Raw genomic sequence first — 12,585 nt, 5'->3', positions numbered from 1 at the left:
AGCACTGTCACACACAGTAATTTATTTAAATTAAGCCTTTCAAGTTCAGTCCATCAGCTTAGCTCAGTCATTAAAAATTGATAATTGTACCTACAGAAAGGCACAACCGGAAAAAGCTGGTGTTTCATCTAGCCTTTTATTTCTTAATTTATCTTTTTTGCTGATCCTGTGCATTTTGGCATAGAACATTTTGCTTCTTGCTGATCTTATATAGCGTCCGCTATTAGCATCACAAAGTCAACATGTCCAAAAGATGAGACCTATTTCCTTTGCCAATGCTTGTAATTTCTTTGCATCCAACCTAGCTGGGCTGTAGTGGGTTCCTACGATGTGTAAAGCATGGTGCTCTCCCACACCACAACTTCCTTCATTACACTACTGGTTGAACTTTAGGGCCTGATTTAATTCTTAGTGGTTAGGATACTCTGTTGTAGAGTATGCTTACCCCCAAGAATGTTGTCCGCCTACCAACCTTAGATGCAGGTGGACCTTTGTTTAATTGTGGTGTAGACTACTCTGGGCCCACCCTGATTAAAGTGCCCTGATGCCCTGTGAAGTAAGGGTCATTTGAGTCAGACCTAAAATTCCACCAAACTAATTTAGATGGGTAGAATTAGAGGTCAGTTTTCACTGCCCGTCAGTGTCAGGAAAACCATGAATGTAAAGAGCAGAGAAAACTGGTGAGTGTTCCCCTTGCTATGAAATAGAACGCCCAAGGAGAAGTTATCATGTTTTTTTTTCTTTCAAAAAGAAAATCCAGTTTCAGGGTTTATCTTTTTGGATAAAAAAAAAGTATAGTTTGGCGCAGGGCTCCATCATGTTGTAATTCTTTTAAAGAATCACAATTTGTCTCAAGTAAGACCACCATTACTTTTTCTACAGTTGTTACAGACGGTGGCCGGTTTCCTGAGAGATGCAGGCAAATTGAGGCTTTCAATGAAGGGGTTTAGCTGTGATTCAATGTTGCCTAATAATTTTGCCCAGTTCCTTTCTATCTTGCTTGTAAATTCAACTATTTGTTTTTAACATGATTTTAATGTTTTATTGGTATTGGTTTTTATCAGGCTTGTTTTATTGCTTCTATGCTTTTAATGTACCTGTATGTTTTATTTTCATGGAAGAGGCCCAAGGTATCTGCATGGGCTTCTGAAACGATACGAGCCTACCCGCCAGCTTAGATCATGCGGCACTGGGCAAGTACAGGTCCTGAAGGTTAAAACAGCTAGAATGGGTGGAAAATCTTTTACAGTCATGACCGCTAGGATATGGAACCAGCTGCCAGAAAAGCTGCGTCTGGAACCCTCTGAGTCCAACTTTCGAAGACACCTGAAAACAGTCCTCTTCCCCAAAGACTAGGACCGGACCGAAGACTCTTCACGCAATCATGCCATGGACTCTTGGAAACAACTGTAGCGATCAGCGCGGGGACACACTTGCTAATGTACCACGCGCTTTACAAAATACAAATAAATAAAGAAGCGGAATAGAAGGATTTTGACTGACTGACTGAAGTAAGAGAAGTTTTTCGATGCTTCCACCAAGTGCTTGTAACTTCCTGCCTCTTTGCCCTGGCCCCAGTTTGTCCAGGGTCACAAAAGACTAGTTTCAAACGTTTGTGAGTGTGGTAGGTGACAATTCCCACCCTTCATCAAGTCAGAGATGGCCCATTCTGCAAACACCTATTCCTCTTTGTCTCACTGTCTGGAAGCAATGCACAAAGACCCACTGCCAGGTACACCTAGTCATGTGACCCAGGATACAGTAGGCACAACATGTTTAGGGCAAGAAAATGACTAACCAAAATCGTTTCCACAAGACCATTTGAGGTAGGAGAATATAGTGCTATCTTCAAATGCTTGATGTGGAAACACTCAATACAATCTTTCATAAGAGGTGATGTAACGTGGATGCCACTGTCTGTAACCAATTGTCTTGAGGGATCCTAAATTTCTAAACATTTTGCAAGCTTTTAATAACATTGGTGGTAGATGCTGTGGAAACAAAGTACCCAATGAGGCCTACCAGAAACGTCTGATCAGTCTGTATTATTTCAAAAGGGCCAGAAAAATCCAGAGCTGCTTTGGACCAGACATCATCTGGCAGCGGAACTATGTGAAGTGGAGTGCAATGAGTTGCCTTGTGCTTGTCAGACAGCAAGCATATGTTACACTTGAAAACCCACGTAGAGACTTGAGAGTCCATAGATGGCTACCAAAAGAACCAGTTCAAATTGTTGTGAGTGCCACCCACACCTGAATGATCTTGATGTTCAGCTTCAATCATCTTTTCTCTGAAGGACGATGGTGGTATGAAAACATCATTTTTCATTAGGACTCCATTAACCAGTGAGAGTTCCCCTTCAACTTGAGCAAAAGGCTTCAGAGATAAAACAAGGGACTTTTTTTTTAGGCCAACCTTTAACTAAATAGAGGATTTCATCTTTGCTCAGAGCATTCATCCAGTCATTGAAGGAAACCACACCAAATGAGAACTGTAAAGCATCATTCAATGTGGCCACTACGCTCTTCATATCATACTTTTCATCACTTACATCATTGCTTTTTAAGGGCAATCTGGGGAGACAGTCAGCCCTCATGTTTTTCCCTTCCGCAATGTAATTGATGTTAAAGTTATACTCCTCTAGGCGTGATAACAACCTTACCAGTCTGGCAGACGCCTTGCCAGTTCTGCTGCCATTAAGCATGTGTAGTAACAGTTTCTGGTAAGTGTAAAGATAAAAATATGTGCCCCAAAGGACATTTTTAAAAATTTCAGTAACCAAGGAGCAAGCTAACACCTCCCTCTTGATCATGCTGTAATGTGTCCCTGCCTGAAGCAATAGTACATTCACTCCCTTGTACCACTTCAACACCACACCCAAACCACACTGACTGACATCAACCATGAGTATACACTTGCAACCAGAATTGTAAGACGACAGAGCTGCAGGCTTCACAATAAGATCCTTGATGTTTTCAAATGCTTGAGCAGTCGTATCCTCTCAAACAAACCTTTGACCTTTTAGCAATCGCTTACGCAAGGGTTGAATCACAAATGCATATCCTTGTATGAACTTAGAGTAATAATCACTCATCCCAAGGAGAGATTCTTTATCCTTGGGTGGCAGCACCTCGCTGATATCTTGTACTAAGGCAACATTTGGTTTGATGCCGTCTACAGAAATGTGATGTCCCAGATAGTCTAGCTGCACTAAAAAGTAACAATTGTCTATTTTGAGAGCAATGCCAACTTCCTTGAAAACATCTAAGACTTTGGACGAAATCACATTGTTTTCCGAACACTTTCTCCGAAAATCACAACATCATCTTGACAGGCCTGTGTGTCACCTACGCCCGGCAGAACCGTAAAGCGCAGTGTGTAAAATCAGTGCAGACAATAAATGAACGTGAAAATGTGCCAAATTAAAGATGGCCACCACTCAGACACGTGATTACATCACTTGAGCGTGTGTTACTCAACATGGCCAAAGCAGAATTTGAGTGTGAGCAACTGCTCATGGGTGTGCTGTGCTCCTTTGTATAGGTGCATGGGCAGCAGCGTCTGAAGAAGGCGGGCAAGGAGGGTGCACCTGGAGGCCAAAGTAAGCAAAGAGGACAATACCATACAATTTTGTAGAAGAAACAATGAAATACGGTTCCTGTGGAGAAGGGCACAGGAAAAAAGTCACTGACAGGAGAAAAGCCTGAAACTAATGAAAATCGTCACTGACAGCGAGCTCCTGGTTCAACTCATCACCAAATGTGGTGAGCACAGTAGTACAACAATGGCAAGTCTGAGGTGGCAGGTGCATTGAAGAAAGTAACTTTATTCCAAGACAAGGAGCCCATGTCCAGTTGGTACCTTCTCCAGTGTTTCTCAACTCCAACTAATAGAGTTGGAGTTGGCAACCATGGGGAAAGAACTTGGAAGCATGGGTGCAGGGCAAATACATGCATCTAATTGCATGTCATAACATTCAGACACGAGCCACTAATGCGAGCCCGTAGTTACATAGAGAAAAGACTGGTAAGTATCACACTACACAGACCTCTCAGATTTTCCACATCCCATGTGTAAATAATTAGTGGTCTCACCAGTGACAGCTAAACTATGCATTCTGGGTTATTGGAGGGGTCGGACTACCCCAAAAATGGTTGAATGGTCACGAAAACTGTCTCTTACTGTATCTTGACCAAGGATAATCAACAAAATAAATGACCAATTGGCTTTTTATGACCAGATCTGAGTTCCCTTCCTAGAGAACACAGAAACAGTCGTCATGTCTCTATTCAGCTCACAAGTCCTGCGATATCACCTGTAATTGGGCCCATTTAGGATGCATATAGGTCCCTTACTTTTAAACCTTCAGATTGGTGAAGTCCAACATGCTGACAGGCTTGATTTATCCCAAAAGTATGATACACACCACATCTTTTTTACGTAACATGACTGGATAAATCTGCTGGTATTGGGACCGCCTCGACTTCGATAGGACCTCCTCGACCATAGATATGTTAGTGTCCAGACAACCGCTTATAAATGCCTGCTGTGGTTAGCGAGTATGAAGCTCATTCCTAACATGCTGATTATGCACACCAAATGTACCTCACAAGGCCCATTTCTAATATTCCAATGCCCCTCCTACATACCCCATTACACTAGCATGTGTATGGGGTATTTTAGTACACTGCATTAAACAATGCTCATGGCTCGAGCTCTAAAGTTTTGGCCTGGTTCTTTGCTGCAGTTTAAGTATGAACATGGGATCTTAATGACTGGAGTAGAGCATCTACTTTTTACCCACAGTTTCCCTTTTCTGATGTGTTTCAGCAAGACAGCAGGCCGTTTCCATCAATGCACCCAGGATCTGGAACATCATACCTGTATCCATCAGGACCACCCTAACACTGCTCTAATTTAGAAAAGAGTTTACGACTTGCCGCTTAAAAAAAAAAGAAAACCTAGAAGTTCTTTCCAATGTGGAGTCAATGATTTCAAGGTGCTGACGCCAAAATAGGGCTGTAGAGTTGCTGTTTATAGCGAACATCTTGATATGAAATGAAATACCAGTATTTGTAAAGTGCACAGCTACCTTCGTAGTGGTGTCCCGGCGCTGGGGGCCCTCGGGAAGATTAAGCAAGCTATTGCCCAGAGTCACATGCTGCTGGGCTAACCTGCCGCCGGCAGCAGGGATCGAACCATGAACTTCGTAGTCCGGAGTCAGGCACCCGGGCCGCTGCACCACACCACTTCCACAATATGCCATGGTACCGAGATTTTTGAAGGGGTTTCTCAATCTGTGGTTTTGTGTGTATGGTTGTATCTCAATAAGATGTCGGTTTTACTATTTTACTGCACTACAAATTACAGGAATTGCTGTTAACAACCTTAATAGTCATCAGTTCATCGGCCACAGCAAAATGTTGATTAATGTGTTGCATAGTGTACCAGCATGCACAAGGTCTAGTCTGCCCCATAACTTTGACGCATAGCATCAGTCCTAAAAGGCTTAAGCGCTATGAAGGGCTATAACCTTCTTTTTTTTGTGTGGCCTCCTAATTTGATGGAAGCCCAGGAAGTTTGAGTCTATCCTTTGTGGCAGGAGAGACAGAGCAATTACACTTATTAAGCCCATAACTCTCAACCCACTGTCATTTGCCACTTCTAGCCTATCGGCCATGTTCAGTGTGATTATGGGTTCAAAGTAAGACCAGCACAGTACTATATAAGGTCATGAATTCAGAGCACATTTAATAGGGAAATACAGGCATTGTCAGGGATTATAAATCAGCACAGAAAAGAGTGATGGACAGTTTAGCTGGTGGTATTTTTGCTTTTCTACTTTTATTCTTGTAATTCATCATCTTTATTCTTGTTTAATACGTGTGCATGTTTTATTACTGTTGGGTAATTGGCTGAATACAAAACTGAGTCTGTAGGCAAATGAATGGATGTACGAGCCCAGAATGCATGGGTGAGTGCCTAAACTCATCGGTAACTGAAGAGGCCTGACCAGTTGGCATTGTATTTGTTTTTACATTTAAAGAGTACCTAATTCACTTTGGATTAAAGCTCTTTATGATTATACATATAGGAAGGGAATATATATATGTTCTGTCACTGGCTGTTGATTGAACATATTTACCACTTAATATGACTACATTATATGCAATACGTTTCTTTTTTACTCTGGTCGAATGAGTTTTGCATGCAATATATTTAATGATGAATTAGAATGCTGCCAGTATGTGACAGGAATAATGAATTATAATGATGTCCCTCACACCATATCTTACAGAAAAGCTTTTATTAAAAATATACTTGAGCATTTGGTGCCTTAACATATTTCTGAATTCTTTAAAAGTGGCTTTTTGTAATTTCTGTCCCAGTAAAGCATTTCACCGTGAAAAGGCAATGGCCTTTTATCTTTTGCCCATGCCTTAATGTATACGTCGTTCTTATCTGTGAATATTTACAACGAAATGTTAGCCTCGCTCCCTGGCTATTGATTTTTCCCTGAACCTAGTCACAATATAGTCGTTGTGGATGCAGCTTTCATTGTTGAGAAACAAGTTTAAGACATGTTGTAGGTGCAAAAACCTAATTTAATCATCAGCTGTGTATATTATTCAGTTGTTTATCATGATCCATTTATGCCTGCAGTTGGATGTCAAAGCTGTGGAATGCTGTCGTTGCTCCAAGAGTCCAAGAAGCAATTTTCTCCAGGGCATCGGTGAAGAGACACTCCCTAGGTGGTCACAGAGTCAGCAGAAAACCTCCAAGCCAAGGACAGCAGGCTGTAGTAAGAGCTGCACTCAGTATCTTGCTAAATAAAGCTGTTCTACATGGCTGCCCTCTCCCCAGAGCAGGTAACACACCTATTGGTAATGTTAATTTAACAACAAAATAAAAAACGTCAAAGACAACGATTGCACTTAGTTCTAATGCAGTAGAAAGACCTACATTAAATGGTCATGAGCATGTGCTATTTCTGTCAAACAAATCAGGTTAGTTTTGCAAAGCCTGTATTTCAGTGCGCTGGCAGAGCAGTAATGAGATCTGCACCAATGCTGTCAGTGCAATTTTATTTCTGATGCCTCAGTTGTAGAGTTAAGGATCAGAGTTGTAGAGAGGGAGTAAAATGAAGCTTGATCTGTTGAAAAGGTAGTAGAGATACTGTCTGGGAAGTTACCTTGAAAACAAACCCTCTGTACCCTCATCAATGGAGAAAGTTGGCTGACTATGTCAAAAGTAGTGGATCTCTCTACAAGTCATAGGGCGGCAACTTCATTTCTGCCAACTGGTTCTTAGGTCATCCAAGAAGCAATTTAGACCTGATTCAGGTCCTCTGTCCAGGTTGATTCAAGTTTGATAGTCCGAGAGCAGGCTGTTCACTCCTATAAATTTGGGGTCTGAAGGAAGGCCTCTCTTTAAACTGGCTTTCGTAGGAATGATCCATTGGTGATCAGTCAGTGACTGGCTGGGTCAGATGAACTGAAGTTCTTCTTGTGATCAACTTTATGTATGAGGTCATAGAGGAAGATACCACAGGTTAGAGACGTGTTCATGATCATTCTTGATGAGATAGTGGGGAGTAGGATTTTCGCGAAAGGTGAGATGGTCAGTAATGAACTGGGGAGCTCACCTGGAGCATTTTTTTTAATTCAGTGGTGATACATTGTTTGAAGTTAGCCAGTGTCTGTAGGCAGACACTGTCTTGCTGTTTGTGATTTGGAGAGGGAGGTTGCTGGATGACTCCCTTATAAGTTTGTAATCCAGGGTCTTTGCTCTTGTTATGTGGTGTTATGTGGTGGTCTTTGATGGAGGGCACAGAAATCTGAGAATTGATGTAAATTTATGTCAGCACATTATGGAATATGGACATATGATGTTGTCCATTGGCTGGGTGTTTCTATTGGAGATACGCTGCGAAAAAAATTAAATAAGATTACCCTTTTTCCTGTACATTTTAGATCACGGTGTGTTTGGAAGCCTAAATTTCCATTTGGTTTCTACAATGTCCTAATTTTCAGTCATCTGTCTCTTATACAAAGGGTTAGATTTTCTTTGGGCACGGGGGCCAGTGGTTTGAGGATGAGGGGCTTTTAAGAGTATCGGTCTGTCAAAGCCTTCACAAACCCAGTGGTAGATTTTGGGGGATGGAGGTATCTAAGTGAGAGTCACGTGTGAAGAGTATGAGCTTGTTTCATTGTCTGTAGGTAACATTGTTGGTTTGTGTTGTTCCAGTGGCAGGTTTACCTCGAATGAGATGAAATGGTGGGTGCTGCTAAAAATTGGGAGATTTCCTGTTACTATGTTCTGTTTTGGTGATGACAAATTAGTATCCTGCATGGATCCAGCTGAGTGTTTTAACCTGGGAACTTGCTGACATGAGTTGAAAGCCTCTAGATTCGTCAGGACGGTTATTGTTTGAGGGAAGTTGGATTGGTCAAACAGATGTTCAGGCTTCCCAAAGTACAGAGATTGTTTTGATCCATAGTGATTTTGGTGGTGGCATCAAGAAGAGCATCTGAGAGAGCTATTATCCTGAGGAGGCTTGCATATCAGCATACAAGAGAGTGTGATGGTTGGGGAGTGGGTGAAGTGTGAAGAAGTGATTCACATTCTGCAGCATCAAACTTTTGGAAGCTTGCGGTCTTTAAGAAATTCTAAAAACAAACAAATGTGTGTATGTATGACACAAAGGCATCTCTGATAAAGTGGTCTGGTGTTTGATTCATATTTGTGTGTTGAAGGTGGTTGCATACTAAGGATACTTTATGAATATTAACTTTGAGTTTTGTGGTGACTGTATGGAGAGGAGTGATACATCTATGACAGAGGTTGGCCCAAGCAGTGCAAAAAGTGTGGTGTTCATAGTAACACATTGCCATTGTGTGGGGCTCTGATATTGCTTTCATTGCGATTCAAGCAAAACAGTATGGACAGATGTAGGATGTATGATTCTCGGTTGGGATGGACATGTGTTCAAGGAATGAAAATCTTATTGCAAAAGGATAAATGCAATTTTTTTGTAAATCCACAATGTTTTCTGTGGATTGGTATTTGTTGCTGTGTTGGTTACAAAGATAAACAGTGGGCACATGCAGGGTAGGTGAGGTGTATGCATGTGTGTAGTAGTATATTTAGGTGTGTATAAATGAAGTTAGGACATTTAAGATTGTGCCACAGCAGAGGTAAGATTGAAGAGGGGTTATGGGTAGGCACAGGGAATTGCTGCAGAGGAAGGTAAGAGTAAAGGAGGATGCAAGCGATTGGATTGTTACAGCATGTAATGCTGGCCAAGTGCAAAGTATGGATTTCCACTTCTGGACTGCCTCAAAGCTAAGCAGGAGCAAAGAGGGTCACTTAAGGGAATTAGGACCTGGCTGAGATTGAGGTAAGAGTGCAGTGGAGGTGTAAGGTGCATTAATTGCAGAGGTGGGGTGGTGGAGAGGGGGCAGTTCAGGGGCTACAGGCTTTCTTGGACCATTGGAGGCAGTTCTTGAGGGCACAAGGCAAGCTGAGGCAGCAACAAACATCTCCTGTTCTGACCACAACTAGGTTCAGGGTGAGTGGGTGGAGTTTTAGCACTTTTCTCGAGGTTTGATCCGGCGAAGTGCTGAAGGAACCCGACTAGGCCTGTGGTGCAATTTGCACCATGCTGTGTACTCCTCTGCACTTAGACCTAGTTAAAACGAATCTTGTATCCCAGTAGTACCACTAAAGATGAGCCCTCTAAAAACCACAGAACCACATAGAATGTGACAGGCAGTAAGAGTACCGGTGAACACTAGTGAGCGAGGTTTGGTGGTTAGCTGGTGAAGCATAGTGGTGCTATTTTGAAAGCATTGTATTTTAGGAGAACTGATGCAGCTACATTAAGGAAGCCCTCTCTTGTTGTTATCACCACGTTTATTACGTTGACTTATAGACCATGTCTATTAAACACCTGCCCTTTAAACTCAGCTGGAAGCTAAAAGCCCTTGATTCAGCCTTTACAGAAGCATCTGTGGCTACTTGAGCCAACGGAAGTGGCCTAGGTGCACATGCCACAACCGGTACTAGCCCTTGTAGCTAACCCCTGAAGGTATGGTTAGGCCTATTTTGGCATCTGAGAAGTGCTGCTTACTGCCCTCTCCTCGGCCTGTTATCTCGGAAGTGGAGGCTACCAGAATATTCAGGTAAGGGCAGAGGGAGTTGAGGCTGGTAGCTGCTATTGCTGAGGGAGAGGGGGTGTGGGGAAAGGTGTGTGCCTATATTGCTGGGGTAGGCTTGGCTGGCAGCCTGGGTGCAGCTTGTGGTCTCTTTAGCAGAGTGTAGTAGCTATTTCTGGTTTACACTTGTAAATGATCCCCCTTGCAAGGGAGTAGAAGCCATGACGGCCAAGAAACTACGCTATGAGAGATTGGTTTATTCACATGCTTGTAAATAGACCAAAGCCAAATCACTGAGAAACTAAATAACTTTGGGGTCTTGATCGGAAAAAGGAGTGGGAGGGTTTCCCTGTTTGGTGAGAAATAGGAGAGCAATGCCCCGGTCCCAGACAATGAAGTGGCAAGCTAGGGTTGGGTTGCAGGAGTCCTTAATTCTAAGGGCTCTTGGGGGCAAAATTGCAAAAAAAGGAACTTGTGATAATCTTAAACTGGTTTCTTGGAATGCAACTGGGTTACTGATGGATAGTAATAAAATCTATTTCTGATCAGCTTGAAGACTGACTTAATATGCATCCAAGAAACCTTGCTTATAAATTATTGGACCATAGAAGGATACTTTGTTTTCAGCTGCACCACAACCCTTTCTAGGATTGGCCATTCAAAAGGAGGTGTAGCAACACTGCTGAGTACCGACTATAGTTGGACAGTTAATGTATTCACACACGGCTCAAAATTAATCCAAGTGGTAAAAATCTTTCTTAAGGAGGAACAAGATAGTAATGAATTATTGTTGATGTTTAATGTCTACATCCCCCCCTTGAGCCTACTATGTTCAACTTGTAATGGACATGTTTTCCTTGATCACTATTACTTTGAAGAGAAAGGCTTGTAAATTGATAGTATTAGTAGGTGACCTAAATGCAAACATTTCCAATCATGCTTTAAGGTCATTCGCAAATGTACCCAAACAGAAAGCTTTACAAATTCTCCCTACAATGTTTCCTCTTAACAGTAGAATTGATAAAAGAGGACTACTATTGCTGCAAGCGTTAAGGAACAATGTATTCTTAATAGTAAATGGAAGAATAGAGAACAATAAAACTACCAATTTTACTCATAATGCTTCTTCTAGCTTCTCTATTAATGATTATATTTTCATTCCATTTTCAACATGCAATATAATTTCTGACATGAATGTTTATGATAATCTCTATAGTGACCAAAAGTTGGTTTCCTGCGTGATTTACGGTGCTCCAAAGAATGGAGAAGCCTGGAATTTCAAAGATATAACAGTGGGGTCTGAGAGATCAAATGGTAGAACCCATTGGAATTCCAAGTCATCTGGTAAGCTAAAAAGATTGGTGATCGAATAATAGAAGACCTGCAGTTTCTGGGCGCTGACCCCTTACTAAAGCACGGAAACTATATGAAAATATTGGTCACAACCTGTAAAATAAACAACTCGGTCTCCTCTAGGAGACTGTATCCTAACCCTGTGTTTTTAATATAAATAGATAAATATACTAGTGAGGGTCCAATTAGCCCTCCTCTCCACAGAACAAAGTAAATTAATTAATCTCCTTAAAAGAAGAAGACATGGACTGAATTATCCCTAAAAAAGGAGAAGGATGACCAAAACTGGTTTCAGCTCAAAGAAGCGGCCTCTTCCAAAGATTTTTAGAGATGCTGGAAAATTATCTCCAATAGTAGTGGCACCAGAGTAAAATCCCTTCCAATTCCGATAATGGAAGCAGAATAATTGAGAGCTTAACAAGTGGAGCTATGTTCAAGCAATGCTGATGCAGAGTGGTATTATATTCCTTCCACTGATCACAACCCTCCTCACCTAGCATACTGTGCCCCTACTACAAGAGAGAGAGATTGAGGGTATTATTATAGGAATGATATTATCCGAGGCGATGGGGCCTAATGAGCTCCCCATCACCATTATTAAACTGGAGCCTTCTATTTGGGCTCATCTGACTACCCTTCTTCCCTATTGTTATCAACTCAGAGTTACACCCCTCTCTTGGTACAGAAGCATATTAATACAACTACACAAAAAAGGCCCCCAAAATTTCCTCTGTAATTATCTTTAAATCGCTTTGTTGGCCATTGTTGGGAAAGTTGAAGAGGAAATGATTCTCTATTGTAAATAGAAGCCTGGAGCCTGGTTCTAGTAGTGACATCATGTGAATGACCTGAAATCCCACAGGTAGAAAAGAGACAGGCTAAATACAACATTCTCCCTATAGAATAAGAGGGTTTAAGGGAGAAACATTGTACGCTTGATAATATTTTCATGTTGAAGCATATAGGAAAAAAGTAAGGTTCCATTTGAGGGCTTAATGGGCATGTGGCATTCATAGACTTTTCTACATTGCTTGATAGGTTGGAATTTCCAACAGTGTTGAAAAAATTAATTAAG

The 12,585-nt window shown here is 41.7% G+C and overlaps 1 protein-coding gene across 2 annotated transcripts in view; it reads left to right on the top strand.

The window, feature by feature from the left end:
* The window catches only part of CTTNBP2 (cortactin binding protein 2), a 670,231-nt gene that overhangs the window by 556,685 nt on the left and 100,961 nt on the right, over positions 1-12,585 (top strand). For both annotated transcript variants that reach the window (XM_086919417.1, XM_086919418.1), the window contains one exon: positions 6,664-6,869. In XM_086919417.1, coding sequence (XP_086775543.1) covers positions 6,664-6,869 — 206 coding nt within the window. The remainder of the gene's footprint in view (positions 1-6,663; positions 6,870-12,585) is intronic.

The sequence above is a fragment of the Lissotriton vulgaris genome, chromosome 1_1 (assembly GCF_964263255.1).
Source record: "Lissotriton vulgaris chromosome 1_1, aLisVul1.2, whole genome shotgun sequence".
NCBI lineage: Eukaryota > Metazoa > Chordata > Amphibia > Caudata > Salamandridae > Lissotriton > Lissotriton vulgaris.
The sequence above is the reverse complement of the archived record's forward strand: the minus strand, read 5'-3'. Positions and strand labels throughout refer to the sequence as shown.